Genomic DNA, 20,529 nt, shown 5'->3' with positions numbered 1-20,529 from the left:
CTTAGCTGCTTAACATATATTTAAAAATATACAGTACCTGACATAGTTTGGTGTTAAACAACACCCTATTCTGAGAGTAATGTGCTGTGAACACAGCCTATGACTCTGACTTACAAGAAAGGTTCAAACGTGATGGGACCTAATAGTGAAGACCAAACCTCCTAGCTCAATGGCTGCTTAGCCTGTCAAAATTTATCATTGGAAACGTTTGGAAATTCCATGAAGCTACACACCTCCTGATAACTCATTTAAATTTTAGTTTAACTTAATACATGTCTATCATGATTTGGTATGATTTTGGGTCCTCAAAGACCACTTGTGTTTCTTTCCATTGTTAAGTCCACTTCTAACATTTCTAGGGGTGTGGCCTCTGAGGTCATCGACATAACGGGATAAAAGGACGGCTATGAGTACAAATCCTTATCTGATCTGCGGATACCAAATCTCTGAAGTAGTCAAAGTTTATCATTCTACTCTTTCCCATGTTCACTTTCGGTTTTGACCTTGTTGCTCCCTAACCATGATTATTGTCTCGTTTTGGGCCTCCGTTTTGTTTTGCTTTATATCTTTTGTTTCTGTTTTGTTTTGTTCCTGGTTTTGCTGCAATGTTTATCTGCCAGTTTGCTCACCCAACATTTAAAAAGTTCTTTGACTACTTCTTCAATAGTTTGACATGGCACACACTTACTTATGAGAAAAACAGCATCAGACTACATTATAACACATCATATTGTCATGCATATGCTTAATTAATTTTAAACTGAAAAAACTCAATTTTTTGAACACTGCACAAAATGAACACTGACATTCTTAGCAATTTATAAAAATAGATATGGAATTTGGTGCAAAAAATCAGGTTGGTATACTGTATTTTCTCTGATACTTTATCCATGATTATTATTGCGATAAAGCAAGTAAATAAAGTGTTATACACAGAAGACAGGATATTCTTAGCATAAAAATATCAGAGGAATGCTGAGTCAAACAATACCAACCATGGAATCCGACTGAACATATCCAATGTCTTCAATTCCTTTGATATTAATAATGTCCACCCCTTTATCTTTGTCGGGCAAAGTGCAGTATTTCTCATTTCTCTTCATCATTGATGCCTTCTGCAGTTCAGCAAGGTAATCTGCAGAATTCGTATAGCAAAAGTTTTCCTTGTCTGTAGAAGAGAAGAAAAAAATTGGATAAAGCATAACTGTAACATAACATTTACAATAACGGTGTATGTTTTCAGGCTAAAATCTTTTTCATACTTTACTGATCCTGAATAATTGACCTAACCTGCCTAGACGCTGACAAGAAACATATGCATCATAAGAACATAAGACGTTTGACAAATAGGAGGAGACCATTTGGTCCATCAGACTCATTGTGAATTGCATTGTATTGCGCCAAGCAGTCCACAGATGGACCAACTTTAATGTTATAAAATACACGGTGGAGAAGTTCTTCTGCTGACAGAGGTGTCTCACAGTTACTACAACCACAAAACAACAACAGCATGAATCAATACAATAATAATTTTATGCTCAACCTGCATTAAAAAGTCCTTCATCATACAAATTTGCAATCAGCCTCTGGCAGGAGCCTCCTGCTAGAAGTTGACAGAGATGAACGCAGCAGTTAGCTGTGCTGCTCTCAGTGTTCCGGCCATTAATTTCCTCAGATAGATGGCACATGCACAAATTTGTAGGGACAATGCTTATTGAGGGCCGTGCATCTGAAGTTTAGGGTTGAAAAGATCAGCAGCCTTTGAGGCTCCCCCATGTCCGGGCTTTAGCAGTTATGGGGTCTCAAATGCTAAGCAGTGGTAACACTTTTTTTATAAGTTTAAGATCGTTTTTTGTCTTGATACAGTAAACTAAATTCTGGTCAATGAAGACTTGGGTTCTTCACATGCAAGGCAATCTCTGGGCACAAAACTTCATTAGCATTTTCTCCCGGCAGAGCTCAAGAAATGCTTTTCTCACTGACTGATATGGCATAATCATGAAAACAAAAGTCAAGAATGTATATTAAAAAGGAAACACAAATCAAAGTAAAATAATAACAAGAAGAAATAAAAATATATATTGCTATGGCACCTGAAAACATAACACGTCTTAAGCAGACTATAGGAGTGTAAAGCTTATTGAGCATATGTGTTACATTTAATGTACAGTAAGTTGAACTTCATGGCTTTGTATAATAAGTAAAATAGACTGGGATAGTGCTGAGAAAGTAAAGACTCTTAGACATATTGATTATCAAAGCAGATGGAAAACACTGCCCAGAAAACATAGAATAGTATTTATTATTTATAGCTGTCACAGTTAATCTTCTCTGGATAACCCAAATAAGCTTTCAAATATTAACAACATTAAATTTATATAGATTGATCACACAATATTCTATAGCACATGCAACTAAAGATTTCACTTTAAAGCAGTAGTACTTGGGTTATTATTACTTTGTATTATAATAGGACCACTAGAGGCTTCTACATGGATTTAATATGCTTTTAAACAAATTACTCTCTTAAGTGGCTCAGCAACAGATGAAATGGGCTCAGCCTGCTAGCTAGAAATGATCTCTCCTTCTAGTAAATAACTTACCTGTGCAAAATATTTTAGCCAAGATGAAACAAACCATGAAACTGTAATTAGAATTATGCAGAGGACCTCTTAATAATGTAATAGTCAGAAGCTCTTGGGTATTACATAATGAGGCACAGGGATTATACAATTCATTTTACAAATAATAGCCTGTGTTTACTATTGTGATCTGTCATTTCGTGTTATGGGAAGGACAGACCTGAGTTATTCAACAGTAGAGAGAGAGTACAAGTTCAGGGTCCCTATTAAACCTTCTGAATAAAGTCAACATAATAAAGCAAACAATGAAGACTTATTAGTTGTTCACTTTTTTTTAAATTGCAGTATATAATGTCCCTCCAACTGTTGAATTGTACACAATGAAAACACATGCAGCACACAATTGTTATGCTTTATTTATGGGTCCATCGAGGTGTCACCTGTTACATGGCTGTACTCGGATCCTAATTTGGGATCCTGAGCTGGTTCATCATGTGGTGGGTGCAGCAACGCGCCATGTCAGTGCATGCTCCTTACCTCCTCCTCCTCCTCCTAGCCTTTTACATTATTTTACATTTCTATTATTAGTTGAATGTAAGAACAGGCAGAGTTGTCTCTTTTCTTCTTAATGGACTGTGCTCCTTTAATGTGGAAGTGACGTCCTTCACATCTTCTATGGCCAGTGTGTTTCTCTACGGTGTGGAGTGCTGGAATGGTAACATCCCTTCAAGAGAGGTCCAGCGAATCAACAAGCTAATTTAAAGGTCAGGCTCAGGTATAGGACACAGTCTGGACCCCTTGGAGGTGGTGGCGAAAGCAAAACTGAGTGCCATTATAAACAATGCTGCCCATTCTCTCTCTAAGACACGCTAACAATGAGGACTTTCAGCAAACGAATCATTCTATAGAACTGTGTCAATAAACACTATGGGAGCATCTTTATACCAACAGCAATAACCCTGCATAATGCGTCACTGGGACAGGGACTAACAAGTCATAAGTTTTCTTTCTTTTTAAATGTATTTCCTTTTTAGTCATTCTTGTGTGTGTGTTCATACCACATTGGATGTATGCATATATATTGACTTATCTGTTTATGAATTTATTTATTTAAAGAGCTTCTGTTAAATGCCACATTTCCCCCCTTGGAATAAACAAAGTTCTATCTATTGAGGAAATATGGGGCTGTACCGCTCCCCGAACCCTAACGCAGACAGGCACAGACACACAAATCCAAAAGCAGCACACTGTTTGTTTCTAAACCAGCATGTGTACAAATGTCCAACACAACACCACTGCTCAGTCCCTTTTCCACTCTCTCTCTTTCTTTCTCCTCTACCGCCTCCAATCCTCTCCCAGCAAGTTTTGTCCTCCACCTCCTGACTCTAGCTCCTCAACTGGACTGAGGTGGCTTCCATTATAGTGCACCCAGAGGTTCTCCAAGTGCTCTCGAATACTCTTCCGGCAGCACTCCTGAGTGTGGTGAAAGTACTTCACAGGCACCCAGAAGTACCCCCGATGCACCCGGATCCTCTTCTGGCAGCACTTCTGGGTGTGGTGGAAGTGCTGCAGTTCAGGGCTCCAGAACTATCCAGGCACCCCCTGGCAGTGGCCACGGGCCCCAGCAGGGTTGAGCTTCCAAGCTCCAAGCCCATGGCCCCATTGCAATCCAGAGGGGTTGCCCTCTCATTTTCTGGGAGAGGTATTGCTTTGACCCTGTCCTCTCCCCTGGTCCTTTCATCACAGGGGTGTCCTGGCCAGGTAAGGATGGGCCCGTCCACCACACTATCTATCTATCTATCTATCTATCTATCTATCTATCTATCTATCTATCTATCTATCTATCTATCTATCTATCTATCTACAGTGGTGTGAAAAACTATTTGCCCCCTTCCTGATTTCTTATTCTTTTGCATGTTTGTCACACAAAATGTTTCTGATCATCAAACACATTTAACCATTAGTCAAATATAACACAAGTAAACACAAAATGCAGTTTTTAAATGATGGTTTTATTATTTAGGGAGAAAAAAAATCCAAACCTAACATGGCCCTGTGTGAAAAAGTAATTGCCCCCTTGTTAAAAAATAACCTAGCTGTGGTGTATCACACCTGAGTTCAATTTCCGTAGCCACCCCCAGGCCTGATTATTGCCACACCTGTTTCAATCAAGAAATCACTTAAATAGGAGCTGCCTGACACAGAGAAGTAGACCAAAAGCACCTCAAAAGCTAGACATCATGCCAAGATTCAAAGAAATTCAGGAACAAATGAGAACAGACATAATTGAGATCTATCAGTCTGGTAAAGGTTTTAAAGCCATTTCTAAAGCTTTGGGACTCCAGCGAACCACAGTGAGAGCCATTATCCACAAATGGCAAAAACATGGAACAGTGGTGAACCTTCCCAGGAGTGGCTGGCCGACCAAAATTACCCCAAGAACGCAGAGACGACTCATCCGAGAGGTCACAAAAGACCCCAGGACAACGTCTAAAGAACTGCAGGCCTCACTTGCCTCAATTAAGGTCAGTGTTCACGACTCCACCATAAGAAAGAGACTGGGCAAAAACGGCCTGCATGGCAGATTTCCAAGACGCAAACCACTGTTAAGCAAAAAGAACATTAGGGCTCGTCTCAATTTTGCTAAGAAACATCTCAATGATTGCCAAGACTTTTGGGAAAATACCTTGTGGGCTGATGAGACAAAAGTTGAACTTTTTGGAAGGCAAATGTCCCGTTACATCTGGCGTAAAAGGAACACAGCATTTCAGAAAAACATCATACCAACAGTAAAATATGATGGTGTTAGTGTGATGGTCTGGGGTTGTTTTGCTGCTTCAGGACCTGGAAGGCTTGCTGTGATAGATGGAACCATTAATTCTACTGTCTACCAAAAAATCCTGAAGGAGAATGTCCGGCCATCTGTTCGTCAACTCAAGCTGAAGCGATCTTGGGTGCTGCAACAGGACAATGACCCAAAACACACCAGCAAATCCACCTCTGAATGGCTGAAGAAAACAAAATGAAGACTTTGGAGTGGCCTAGTCAAAGTCCTGACCTAAATCCAATTGAGATGCTATGGCATGACCTTAAAAAGGCGGTTCATGCTAGAAAACCCTCAAATAAAGCTGAATTACAACAATTCTGCAAAGATGAGTGGGACAAAATTCCTCCAGAGCGCTGTAAAAGACTCATTGCAAGTTATCGCAAACGCTTGCTTGCAGTTATTGCTGCTAAGGGTGGCCCAACCAGTTATTAGGTTCAGAGGGCAATTACTTTTTCACACAGGGCCATGTAGGTTTGGATTTTTTCTCCCTAAATAATAAAACCATCATTTAAAAACTGCATTTTGTGTTTACTTGTGTTATATTTGACTAATGGTTAAATGTGTTTGATGATCAGAAACATTTTGTGGGACAAACATGCAAAAGAATAAGAAATCAGGAAGGGGGCAAATAGTTTTTCACACCACTGTATCTATCTATCTATCTATCTATCTATCTATCTATCTATCTATCTATCTATCTAGAACGTTTGGCACCTCAGCATTGTAAGCTGAATCCACAAGGGATCATTGGCTTCAATACAAAGTACGAGGGGTGAGTCAAAAGCCTTCCAAATCAAAAGAATGCTTCAGCAGTGTTTGTGTCACACTGTGATAGACATGGCAGGCTCCTAAGATTTCTGAACATATGTGAAGTCTTCTTATATGTGGGGGACATGAAGAACAAGGGAGGAAAAAAAGCTGAATATCTGGAGTCCACACGTTCCAGAGCTTATAAGGCCATTATAAACTTGGGAAATCAAAGAAAATATGCTTTTTTATGCATGTCATAAAGCAAAGAAAGAATACAATCGTTAAAATCCAAACTGTGTGGCCTTGATTTAAAAAATCTGCATGTAAATGGACTTTTTCAATTAAAGAGCAATGGAAATTGCGAGGCAGAGCTGAAGAAATAAGGTGTAAAGTAAACAAATCATGAAAAAGGCAGTACGACAAGAAAGGTCTCAGAATGCTAGAGTCACTTTGATCTATAAAGGCGCAGACCCTTTAAACACATGAGTGCAACCTAATTGCCTCTGAAATGAAAGGCATGATCCTTCATAAAATGTATTATTCACAAAGTACAGAGGAGGAAAATCTTTCTAGCCCCACTGAGCTTGTTTTTCAAAGGAGAATTTAAGATCATTTGAATAAAAAGCAATCTACCACAGGCTACATGATTGGCAAAAATAGGTAAATGGTATATATTCTCAAAGTCACCTCTATAGCCAAATGACACATCACCTCCATAGCATTAGAAGACATGTTCTCCAGGTGAACGTGAACATATGCTGTATATTCTTAACAATTATTCAAGAAAACTTTACTTTATGCATCTTTCTTCCATGGGACCCTTGATCTTTAAATTGATCAAGGGACATGACAAATGGATGGATAGATAAATACATCACTGGGGACCAAATGGTGACACACAGCTCTCAGATGCTGGCTGCATACCCCAGCCTGGTCACTGTCTGTGTGAAGTTCGCATGCTCTCTCTTTGACTATGTGTGTGTGCTTTTTTTTCCACAAAATGCTCTGATTTTGATGCAACATCAGAAAAACACACAACATAGTTGAAGTGCAATCTACTGAATTGAATCAGAGTAAGTGATTGCATGTGACTGAGTGGTTCCTGAGAGGTACTGGCTACCAATCCAGGTTTGATGCCAGATGTACGTCTGACACCGCCAAGACAGAGTTCTCCCAGCAACCTTGGATTATTTAGCAGGACCTGGGCATCATTTTGTTATAAACATTGGGGTTGTACAAAAGTCACAGAATGCAGCATAAATAGTAACCATTCAGCTTCTCCTTGATCAATAGCCTACCATTGACAACACTTTTTGCATGGGTCAATGGTATGAAAAAAACATCAGCAGCAAAAGACCATAGCAATGCTTTTATTTACACAAATCGTTAAACACTTGGACGTGGTTGGGGGGCATGGTCTGATATGCAACAGAGCAGAGATTTTAAATATTTGCTGAAACTCATTGTACTCATTTTTTCCCCCTACTTTCAGTTCACAAGGAACATTTGTGCTGTTTGGAATAATGAAATTTCTTTATTTCAAATTTGAATTTCAAAAGTTTCATTTTTCACAAAACAACAACAATGACAATCATAACAATCTTGCAACTAGAGTAGCATAGAAGTCACCAATACAGCCAAAAAAAAAAATAACTCAATCAACATAACATAATTGTAATTCTAGGCTTTCAGTGCACTGCTAGACATTGCTTTCATTTGATTATCATCTCCTTAATGGGATTACATTAAAACTTTGCAAAAATTATCCTTTGTCGTTCAGTACCATCTATGACTTGATTGACGACACTCGTCAGTCACATTTACTCCTGGTTCGCTAAAAAGAGTTCTCCATAGTTGGCATCTTGTTTGAAAAACAGTGCATTGAGTAGATGGTGATACTGCAGTCTCTGCATATGTTGGCTTGGATATGGTAAACAAGGATCATGGATATTTATTTAAAAATGATTATCATATTTGAGTGTCACCAAATTTTACGATTATATTGGACTAGCCTGCTTATCTCAGGGCCCTACGTTAAATTGGTATGTCGTTTCTAGGACAGCTTTGATTAGATTTTGACTTTGCTGTCATCATCTTTGTAGACGAGTTAAATACTGATCCACCTTTTTAAAGCTTCCTTCTCAGTGCAGCTCAATTAAGCTTTATTCTCTGAAATGTGACACAAATCAGAACTACAGTAAAATACACATGGAATCACAAAGTTTCCGATTAGATTTAGACCAATTCTGTGGCATTAAAATGGGCACAAACATATATGTCTTGAATGTGGCTCACATTTGAATGCTTGAATCGTTATTGTCTGGATATTTGCATTTTCTGATTGGACATCCTTAAGTTCATGTCCTTGTAGTCTGGCATTAGAGCTCTGTACTCTGTGTGGCACTCTGTGCTTGTTGGTAGCCAATACAGTAATACTGCTGTGCTCATCATGATATAAACATTGCACTTCAAAAGTGTCTTATTCCTCAATCAATCTTCCAGACCGACATTGACATAAAAATCTGAACGTCCCACTCAACATTCTAATATTCTCAAAGCACTTTTTTCTATTAAAACCTTCCACCTCTTGCTCTGACCAGTCCCTAACACCTGCCTAGTAGTTTCTATAGCATAGTATAGCTTAGTATACAAAAGAACAGTGTAAAAAAGAAGGATTTGCTACATGATAGATAGATAGATAGATAGATAGATAGATAGATAGATAGATAGATAGATAGATAGATAGATAGATAGATAGATAGATAGATAGATAGATAGAAATTTATTTTTCTCCAGGGGGAAATGTGACGTTTTACAGAAGCTCGTTAAATAAAAAAATAAATACATACATACATAAATAGATAGATAAGTAAATAAATAAATACATACACACACATTCTGAACACACACCAGAGTGACTAAAAAGGAATTCAATTTAAAAAGAAAGAACACTTCTGACTTGGATGTCACAGTAAGACTTTATGCAGCCATACTGCTGTTGGTAAAGGAGCCCCAGTATTGTTTCTGACACAGTTCTACTGAATGAGTTGTTGGCTTAAAGTCCTCAGTGTTGGTGTGTCAGAGAGGGGATGTGCAGCATTGTTCATAATGGCACTCAGTTTTGCTTTAATTCTCTCCTTTCGCTATGATCTCCATGTGGTCCAGAGTGTGTCCTGTAATGTCATTTTAATTAGCTTGTTGATTCTGGTAGACTCTCTTGAAGTGATGTTACCAGCCCAACACACCACAGCGCTGAAAGTTGCACTAGCCATCACAAAAATGTAGAAGATGTGAAGGATGTCACTTCCCACATTAAAGGAACACAGTCTCCTAAGGAAGAAGAACCTGCTTTGCTCTTTCTTATACAGTTCCTCTGTGTAGCAAGACCAGTCCAACCCGTCATGGATATGGACCCCCAAGTACTTGTGGGAATGGACCACCTCTACATGGACTCCTTGAATAGCATCTGGACATATGGACTCTTTGGTGTGGCGAAAGTCAATGACCAGTGAAATTGCAGTCAACTGTCTTTGCACCAAGAAACAAACTTCTCCACCTGACTCCTATACTCTGTCTCATCCCCTTTATAAATACACCCCATAATTGCAGAATGGCCTAAACATTTCTAAAATACAGATGTGACAGTAGTGTGTTCTGCAGTGAAAACACCATGAAGTAGTGAAGCAGCCAGCATGCTGTTTTCTTTTGTGGTGGTCTATTAGGTTGCATCTATCTGCCAATTTTTTTTTATTAATTCTGTAAATGCAATGCACATTCAGGATAAACATCTGTACACACATATGAGCTTTGGATCACTTGCAAAAATTATTTTCATGTCACATATGAGTCAAAACCCTCGCTGTAGTCTGAATATAGCCACAGTCATCTGTAACAATGTATAGACTTGGTATGAACTTTTTCTAGCATTGTTCCAGTATTGGGAGGCATTGCCCCCTAACTTTAAGATTGTCCAATTAGTTGGTGCATGATTACACAACTGGAAATATCAATTACCCCTTTATTCCACTGGTATCCTATTCAAAGCACGCTCTCTCCTCCATCTACAACGTTAGCCTCTAGGCAATGGAAATGAAGAAAGTGTGTTGAGAAATGTCTGGATGGACATTTTATTTTTATTATTATTTAAATAATAGGAGCATTTTTAGTAGCACAGAGGAGCAATGGTTGTTGCTGCTGCCTCACCTATCCAACATCATGGGTTAGCATCCAGCACCCAGACACTGCATGTGTGGAGTTTCACGTTCTTTTTGTGTCTAAGAGGTTTTTCTCTCATATTCACAAAGACGTGCAGAAAGAAAAATCTGTGATTCCAAACGGGGCCATTTGGAGTGTGGGTGTGTGTGTTAGTGGGCCTGGTGACAGATTGGTCCCTATACCTCACGCCTGACACTGCTAGTGTACGCTCCAGTTTAACACAACCCTTACTTTGGAATGCTATGATGCAATAATATTATTGAAATGCACAGCACATGCAGATTTTAAAGCATTTGCTGCTGGGCCAGCGTCATCATCATAATCTCTTCATCAGACTTTAAGAAGAGTGAATGATTAAATACTTCCCTCAGGTCCTGATTAAATTCCCAGCTATATTTAAACATTGTTCAGGAAGTGATAGGTGCTAAATTAACTAATCACCATCTCCACCCAGATATTCTAGTTCACATAAATATTTTATTGCCTCTATTTATAAGTCTGTCTTCTTAGAAATCTGAAGTAATGTTCATTAGGGCTTAGCCCCTTATTGTCACCAGTTAACTGGATCGTCTCTTCCTGTCTCAGTAATAAATACACCTTTGTTCAATTGTAAAAGAGCAAGAACTTGCTTTTTAATCTTCAAAATAGATCTTCTTTGACAGTTTCTCTCTAAAGCACACCAAAAGTACTTCATAAGCATTTTTGGCTAAAAGAGAGAAGATAAGATGAATCATTTCCAGCTGCCAAACACTTAGAATAGTTACCGTAACTGACTTAAACAAAAAACGGCAATGCTTCTTGCTCTTAGCAAAACAAGCAAAGGCTTAAATGTAGAAGATCTGAGTGTTGAATTTGACTAAACATTCATGTTGCCTTGAGTCTCATCAGAACTAGTTGAAACTGAGTTCTTTTCCTAAAGAGGTTTGAAAAATAAAAATGTCAATTTGAAGAAATTAGTCAGTTCTGAGCATGGACCTCTCTGGATCCACATCTGAATATTACTGATAATGGTCTCTGGCTGGTGGTCCTTCTACATTTCGGACTTTGTACTAAGGATTGTTCATTTAAGTATCCTGAATGGTTAACCACCTTACCTGGAATAAGATCTAGTCTGAATTTGGCAGCTATTTTTACAGAATATTAAATCTAACCTCGATTTTTTGCAGTAGAATGGGTAAATATTTAAACATTTTAAATGATTTTATAAAACTGAACAGAGCTGAAAATTCCTGGGGCAGCACTGGCATAGTATGTCTACACATGATCCATCCATCCATCCATCATCCAACCCGCTGTATCCTAACTACAGGGTCACAGGGGTCTGCTGGAGCCAATCCCAGCCAGCACAGGGCGCAAGGCAGGAAACAAACCCTGGGCAGGGCGCCAGCCTACCGCAGGGCACACACACTCACACACTAAGCACACCTAACCTGCATGTCTTTGGACTGTGGGAGAAAACCAGAGTACCCGGAAAAAATCTACGCAGACATGGGGAGAACATGCGAACTCCACGCAGGGAGGACCCGGGAAACGAACTCAAGTCTCCTTATTGCAAGGCAGCAGTGCTACCACCGCACCACCGTGCCGCCCTCTACACATTTTTCCCATTTCTATGTGTTTTTCAGCATTTTGATTTCTCCTCACATCCCATGATGTGTATGTTTATGTTAAGTTTACTGGGGCCAATTTGCTTTATGCTTACTAGACATTAGCACCCTGTGATCTTCACATTGACAAAGCAAATGCAGATTTTCTGTTTTTTCTAAAAGTGTAAACTATTAATGCAAAGATAAGTCACATACCAACCGAGAGCTGATCATTAATTAGTACGCGTTGGGTTAGAACACAATCTGACAAGGAGGGAGTTGAGGTTGAGTGGCATGTTTGTGCTTACTGTATGGTAAAAATATTTGCTTCTGTAAAATTAGAGCACTGGGAATTGGGCAATTAGCATCTCTTTGTTGCAGATTTGTTCACGGGATCTGGAAGAATGTGCTCATGTTTTCTCTGGCAGTTGGTGCCCTTTCACACTTATTCAAAATCTTACTATTTCTTTTGTTTTTAAAAAATTGAAGGCAAATACTATCCTGTATGCCCCTTTATTTGGGTTAATATGAATGGAACCCCAAAGTGGAAAGGTGCTGTAGAAGTTAGACACAAACATCCTATTAAAAGTTAAACTTGAAATGAATTCCATAGGGATGCCACTTTGCACAACAAGGTACTAGGAGTGGTTGTGCTCACAGATTAATGAAAAGCCTTCCCTGGATCCACATACAAAATGCGCAAAATTAATTTATTATTTTCATATATGTTACAAGTATGGCCAGGTGAGCTGGGATTATGCAAAAGAAAATTGTTCCAGCAAATGTGCAAGCCATTCATCAACTACATTTTCATCCATCCATTATCCAACCCGCTATATCCTAACTACAGGGTCACGGGGGTCTGCTGGAGCCAATCCCAGTCAACACAGGGCACAAGGCAGGAAAAAAACCCGGGGTAGGGCGCCAGCCCACCGCAGGGCACACACCAAACACACCAAGCACACACTAGGGACAATTTAGGATCACCAATGCACCTAACCTGCATGTTTTTTGGACTGTGGGAGGAAACCGGAGTACCCGGAGGAAACCCACATAGATCTGAACCTGGGAAGTGAACATGGGTCTCCTAACTGCGAGGCAGCAGTGCTACTACTGCGCCACCATGCCACCCTCTACATTTTCATATGTGTCTAATTCAATTCAGAGTTGAAGGAGATGGCGTCTGTCCCAGCACCACTGAGTGCAAGGCAAGAATCAATCTTGAAAGCGGTACAAGTCGATCACAGGGCACCTTTAAATACCCGTTCAGAAAGTGTGGCATAGTGCCTGAGGTACTGGACCTTAAATTCAGAGGTTGCCAGTTCAATTCCCATTTCCCTCTCATTGTTTGACTCACTTAAGTGGTTTCTACTCAACTCTAAACAGTATATATTGTAGCGACCCGGCAGTCAGCGCTGCCGGAGTGATGCATTGTGGGAAGGTTGTACGTTCACTACTTTTTATAATGTTTTTCCTGTTGTATTTATTAATGTCTTAACTTGTAAATAATTGTTGTGTTTGTGTTCAATTGGTTGGGTGGGTTTGGGTCATCGCCGTCCTGGATTATTTATTTTGTAAAAAGTACTGGTTATGTGAAATGTGTCTTCGTGCATGACCTTGACCATGGCAGTGCAATAATGTCGAGCTTCTTTTACTGGCTATCTGTGAATAAAGAGATACAACAGGACAGAGCTGTTATTCATTGCTAAGATTTTATCTAAGCAATTAATGCCGAGACACTCGGAGTCGTGCGGTGTATGGGACATGAGTGCTCGTTACTTAAGAAGCTGGGTACAGCTGCGTGCTGCCAAGACACTCGTAGTCGTGCGGTGTATGGGACACGAGTGCGCGCTACTTGAAGAGCTGGGTAAAGCTGCGTGCATAACGCTGGCAATCCGCTAGCCAACAGCTTGGGAGAGGTGCACGGCAGCGATCTGCTTTAAAAACTTCAAGACTCGACCCCAGGTCGCTACAATATAAAAAACTGCATCAATGTGTGAAATAAAGGGAAATGCATCTGGGACCCCCTAATTAACCCTTTGTCAATTCCACCCGGGGTGGTAAACGTTAACATTATACAAAGTTATTGTCTGTTTTACCTGCATTTTTATCACTCTTTAATTTAATATTGTTTTTTATCAGTATGCTGCTGATACTGTCTATCTATCTATCTATCTATCTTTGGACCCTCATAAAAGACTCAAAATCAAAATTTATGATTTTGAGCATATATACTCAGCAAAAAAAGAAACATCCCTTTTTCAGGACTGTGTAATTCAACAATAATGTTTTAAAAATCCAAATAACTTTACAGATCTTCATTGTAAAGGATTTAAACAATGTTTTCCATGCATGTTCAATTAACCATAATCAAATAATTAACATGCACCTGTGGAATGGTCGTTAAGACCTTAACAGCTTACAGAAAGTAGGCATTTAAGGTCACAGTTCTAAAAACGCAGGACACTAAAGAGACTTGTCTACCGACTGTGAAAAACACCCAAAGAAAGATGCCCAGGGTCCCTGCTCATCTGCGTGAACGTGCATTAGGCATGCTGCAGGGAGGCATGAGGACTGCTGATGTGGCTAGGGCAATAAATTGCCTTGTCCGCACTGTGAGACGCCTAAGACAGCGCTATAGGGAGACAGGAAGGACAGCTGATCATCCTTGCAGTGGAAGACCACGTGTAACAACACCTGCACAGGATCGGTACATCCGAATATCACACCTGCATGACAGGTACAGGATGGCCACAACAACTGCCCGAGTCACACCAGGAACACACAATCCCTCCATCTGTGCTCAGACTGTCCGCAATAGGCTGAGAGAGGCTGGACTGAGGGCTTGTAGGCCTGTTGTAAGGCAGGTCCTTACCAGACATCACCATAAACAACGCCGCCTATGGGCACAAACCCACTTTCGCTGGACCAGACAGGAGTGGCAAAAAGTCCTCTTCACTGATGAGTCACGGTTTTGTCTCACCAGGGGTGATGGACGGATTCATGTTTATCGTCAAAGGAATGAGCGTTACACCGAGGCCTGTACCCTGGAGCGGGATCAATTTGGAGGTGGGGGGTCCGTCATGGTCTGGGGCGGTATATCACATCAGCATCGGACTGAGCTTGTTGTCATTGTAGGAAATCTCAATGCCTTGCGGTACAGGGAAGACATCCTCCTCCCTCATGTGGTACCCTTTATGCATGCTCATCCGGACATGATCCTCCAGCAGAACAATGCCACCAGCCTAATTGCTCGTTCTGTGTGTGAGTTTCTGCATGACAGCAATGTCAGTGTTCTGCCATGGCCAGCGAAGAGCCCGGATCTCAATCCCATTGAGCACGTCTGGGACCTGTTGGATCGCAGGGTGAGGGCTAGGGCCATTCCCCCCAGAAATGTCCAGGAACTTGCAGGTGCCTTGGTGGAAGAGTGGGGTAACATCTCACAGCAAGAACTGACAAATCTGGTCCAGTCCATGAGGAGGAGATGCACTGCAGTACTTCAAGCAGCTGGTGGCCACACCAGATACTGACTGGTACTTTTGATTTTGAGCCTCCCTTCATTCAGGGACACATTGTGAAACATTTTTAGTTTATATCTTATGGTGTTGACTCTTTTAGTGTTCATACAAATATTTACACATTAAGTTTACTGAAAGTAAAAACAGGTGAAAGTCAGATGACGTTTCTTTTTTTGCTGAGTATATTTAAAAAATGTGATGATTTTAGAAATCACACATTACAGGGTTTGTGAGAAAGCATTCTAGCATCTGGCAGATAGCTCACTGGGGGCAGTTCACAGCATGGGTGGGCACTGAATGTTTGAGTTGCAGCAGCCCATCTTGAAGAGGCTTTATAAAAAATGTAAAAAATAGGAGGTGTTAGTGCTTGCCCAGGTCTCAATGATACTGAAAAATGTAACTGAGTTTGCTAACACAGTGAAGGAATGCTTTTCATCAAAAATGTTTTTTTTGTTTTCTGTACTATTAACTAGTAGAGCCGCCGAACTAATTTGTGGATGATTTGGTTCACAACACATGATTACATCAATCCACATGGTGAAACAGTCATTTTAGGGTTGCACACACTTCGTCTAAATGGGGATGACTCACAAATAGTAACGTTTCTCAGTGAGGTCAGAAATGGGAGGTTTGATAATTGCATATCCGCATACTATGTGATTTGTCTAGTTGTGATATGCATATCCTTACTGAGGACATTCTACATTTAGCTAATGTATTGCATGGTACCAGTATAAAACTGCAATTTTGAGCCAACACCATGGTGCATTTCACACACTGAACTATTCCATTCGGCTGAACTGTCATTTTGCACAGAATAAAGATTTCAGTTAAATATACAATAGTTAATATAATTAACATTCAGCCATACTCCCCTAGAATTTACAGCCAGATTCTTTACATTCAGAAATTAGTGTGACAGTGTACAGTACAGTAAAGGCAGCCATGCTTTACAAAAGATTCAGTTTATTTCATCAGTCACTGGATGAATTTATATAGCTGGACAATTGCACCGTTAGTAAAATAATAATAGAATCTTATCATAAAAAAAGTTTATGATATTTCAAAAATGTACAGCTGGATGAAGAATTTTCTGTGTAGCAACTTATTAAGCGTACAGGGTCACTTTCTTGTACTCAATTAAGAGCACAGCACAGTTTTACAAAGGTACCCATTAGCAGGGGTCTTGCCTACTATACTATGTAATTAATAAATCACACTGGGAAAATACAATGCATATGGAAAGTATTCACAGCGCATCACTTTTTCCACATTTTGTTATGTTCCAGCCTTATTCCAAAATTCCACAACACCCCATAATGACAACGTAAAAAAAGTTTACTTGAGGGTTTTGCAAATTTATTAAAAATAAAAAAATTGAGAAAGCACATGTACATAAGTATTCACAGCCTTTGCCATTAAGCTCAAAATTGAGCTCAGGTGCATCCTGTTTCCCCTGATCATCCTTGAGATGTTTCTGCAGCTTAATTGGAGTCCACCTGTGTTCAATTCGGTTGATTGGACATGATTTGGAAAGGCACACACCTGTCTATATAAGGTCCCACAGTTGACAGATCATGTCACAGCAAAACCCAAGCATGAAGTCAAAGGAATTGTCTGTAGAAATCCGAGACAGGATTGTCTCAAGGCACAAATCTGTGGAAGGTTACAGAAAAATTTCTGCTGCTTTGAAGGTCCCAATGAGCACAGTGGCCTCCATCATCCGTAAGTGGAAGAAGTTCGAAACCACCAGGACTCTTCCTAGAGCTGGCCGGCCATCTAAACTGAGCGATCGGGGGAGAAGGGCCTTAGTCAAGGAGGTGACCAAGAACCCGATGGTCACTCTGTTAGAGCTCCAGAGGTCCTCTGTGGAGAGAGGAGAACCTTCCAGAAGGACAACCATCTCTGCAGCAATCCACCAATCCGGCCTGTATGGTAGAGTGGCCAGACGGAAGCCACTCCTTAGTCAAAGGCACATGGCAGCCCACCTGGAGTTTGCCAAAAGGCACCTGAAGGACTCTCAGACCATGAGAAACAAAATTCTCTGGTCTGATAAGACAAAGATTGAACTCTTTGGTGTGAATGCCAGGCGTCATGTTTTGAGGAAACAAGGCACCGCTCATCACCAGGCCAATACCATCCCTACAGTGAAGCATGGTGGTGGCAGCATCATGCTGTGGGGATGTTTTTCAGCGGCAGGAACTGGGAGACTAGTCAGGATAAAGGGAAAGATGACTGCAGCAATGTACAGAGACATCCTGGATGAAAACCTGCTCCAGAGCGCTCTTGACTCTAAGCACACAGCCAAAATATCAAAGGAGTGGCTTCAGGACAACTCTGTGAATGTCCTTGAGTGGCCCAGCCAGAGCCCAGACTTGAATCCGATTGAACATCTCTGGAGAGATCTTAAAATGGCTGTGCACTGACGCTTCCCATCCAACCTCATGGAGCTTGAGAGGTGCTGCAAAGAGGAATAGGAGAAACTGGCCAAGGATAGGTGTGCCAAGCTTGTGGCATCATATTCAAAAAGACTTGAGGCTGTAATTGCTGCCAAAGGTGCATCGACAAAGTATTGAGCAAAGGCTGTGAATACTTATGTACATGTGATTTCTCAGTTTTTAATTTTTAATAAATTTGCAAAACCTCAAGTAAACTTTTTCACGTTGTCATTATGGGGTGTTGTGTATAGAATTCTGTGGAAAAAAATGAATTTAATCCATTTTGGAATAAGGCTGTAACATAACACAATGTGGAAAAAGTGATGCGCTGTGAATACTTTCTGGATGCACTGTTAACAACGATAGAATCATCTTATTACTCAAAGGTGCTTTAACAAAAGTATTCCAATACATCAACATTTTATATTATGGCATCCGTTTTAATGATCATCCATCCAAATTACTTCAAAAACAGAATCAGACAAACTTTATACATAAGAGAAAAAAAAAACAGAAATCATAGTGAGAGCAGACAAATTAACCAAACAAATGTTGTCAGAGGATAAAATACATGAGGCTGTTCAAATCTTTACCCAGAATATCTGCAGTACATTGGCACTTTTAAGAATGAGAACAAAAAAGTACAAAAGATAAGGTGTGCACTTACAGCTTGGAATCGAATATTAAGAGGGATGAAGCCTTTCAAACACACACAGTGTGTCAGAGTGAGAGAGACTCACCTTCTATTGATAAGCACCATATGCTTCTGACATAAGGGATTTTAAAAACAGGAGGGGACCATTCAGTCCATTAAGCTACTAAGTTGACTTAATATGGCAATCAGACACTTTCACAAGACATCAGGATTTGTACTTAAAGTACATACTGTGATTTGCTAGTTTGTCCCCGATTCCCACTACCCTTTGTGTGAAGAAATGTTGACTGGCTTCCGTCTTGAAACAAATCATTTTAACTTTCAGTATTTTAGTAAGAACTCTGCTGGATTGGCTTATCAATGTATTTAATAACCTTAAAGATTCTGAACAGGTTTATAAGTGAGAGTGCCCTTAGCTTACCAGAGTAAGACATGCCCTTCAGTCTAGAGACACCTTTGATTACTCTTCTTTGCACAACTTCTAATGCTGCTATACTGTATGTGACCACCACAAATGTATATAGTAATAATTTGAATAAGGAATCCTCTGAGAACAAAGCTCCTCCGTAACATGTTAAGAATTGAGGAACACATTTTGACAGATTAAAAAAATTTCTTTCTCCTTTGGAAAAATATTTTTGGGTTCATGAGATTTTTTACATTTTGACGGCTTCATTTTCAAGCTTTATTTTTTTTTATATATAAGTGTAAATTTTATTTCTTGGTTTTAGAAAAATGTGAGTTTTTTTTTGTTTGTTTACATTTTAAGTGTGTCACATTGCCATTTTCAAAGACACTGTGGGGGGATAATGGGTTGCTGGAGGATCTTGCGTGGTTGTTAGGGACCTCCTCCCTGACTAGTATCATGGTAATACATTACAGTATCAGTGCTCTTTTGTCTGACATGCACATTTGATCAGTGAATACGTTTTTTGGCTCCTTCTGTTTTCAATTTTATTTTCAGTCTTTGGTAAAGACTTCTTTTTGATTTTGATTTTATTCCTGAAAGTAAACCACATCTCTGGTTAGTTGCTTTAAACATCATAGCAATTGCTCCTAAACACTCATTGACAGAAGATTACCTATTGTGTTCAGTTGGGGAAAAGATGGGCTGCAGAGTTGTCAGGCCACTTTGTGTTCTTGTTACTGGTACTGTATACCGATAAAAAAAAAATGGTCATATTATGCACTATGGTATATGCGTATGTGTAAAATCCTGTCTGCTAGACTTTTGTGGTAGCCAAAGTGCAATCTTTCTTTATAAAATAGTCACTGTCTGTCATTAATTTCATGCCTACTATAGGACGCAAAGTTACCATAGGTGAGTGTTTGGTCATTTTATGCATAATGTAGTTATGTTCTTTAAAGTAATACGTACAATTTGTCCAACAGTCATGGGAATATAAATCAATGTCTTCAGAAACTAAAAGGCAGACTATTAAGAGAACAGAAACTGGGTAAAGAAATGCCTCATTGCAGAATCATTGGGGTTATCGCTTGGCCGTAAGAGAGCTGGTGCACATCATGGAATATGGTCATGGATAGAAGCACTTACCTACAAGCACTTAGAAGATGCTTCTCCATTGCTAAAAACCATTAGTATGGTGCACAGGCACCACTAAGTCTCCAAACAATTCTGGGCTTGGATTGGCTCATGGAGTTAGGGAAAGAAAGACAGATGGAGATGCTTCTGACTACAAGTGAGGTGTGAGGATCAGGCAACAGCATGAATGTGCAGGCAATGGTCTTGGCAGTTGACAGTGCATGGAGTGGCACTACAGACCGGCTAAGAAAGGAGACTCAGGAGGGCTCATTAATAATGTATATCTATATTCTTGAACACTAAATTTACCTCGGATAATGAAACTTCTTTTTAAACCCTAAAGTCGTCCAATTTACTTAATCGACAGAGAACTGATGTATTACAGTGCAAAGCTCCAGGTGTGGTCTGACCAGCA

The 20,529-nt window shown here is 39.9% G+C and overlaps 1 protein-coding gene across 8 annotated transcripts in view; it reads right to left on the bottom strand.

Annotated features, from left to right (window-relative positions):
* ano1a (anoctamin 1, calcium activated chloride channel a) overlaps positions 1 to 20,529 on the bottom strand; it is a 264,303-nt gene that overhangs the window by 192,696 nt on the left and 51,078 nt on the right. For all 8 annotated transcript variants that reach the window (XM_039748821.1, XM_039748789.1, XM_039748779.1 and 5 more), the window contains exon 2: positions 996 to 1,168. In XM_039748821.1, the coding sequence (XP_039604755.1) occupies positions 996 to 1,106 (111 nt within the window). In that variant the 5' untranslated portion in view covers positions 1,107 to 1,168. The remainder of the gene's footprint in view (positions 1 to 995; positions 1,169 to 20,529) is intronic.

This window comes from Polypterus senegalus, chromosome 1 (genome assembly GCF_016835505.1).
Source record: "Polypterus senegalus isolate Bchr_013 chromosome 1, ASM1683550v1, whole genome shotgun sequence".
Taxonomy (NCBI): domain Eukaryota; kingdom Metazoa; phylum Chordata; class Cladistia; order Polypteriformes; family Polypteridae; genus Polypterus; species Polypterus senegalus.
This window is presented reverse-complemented; position numbering and strand designations above follow the sequence as displayed.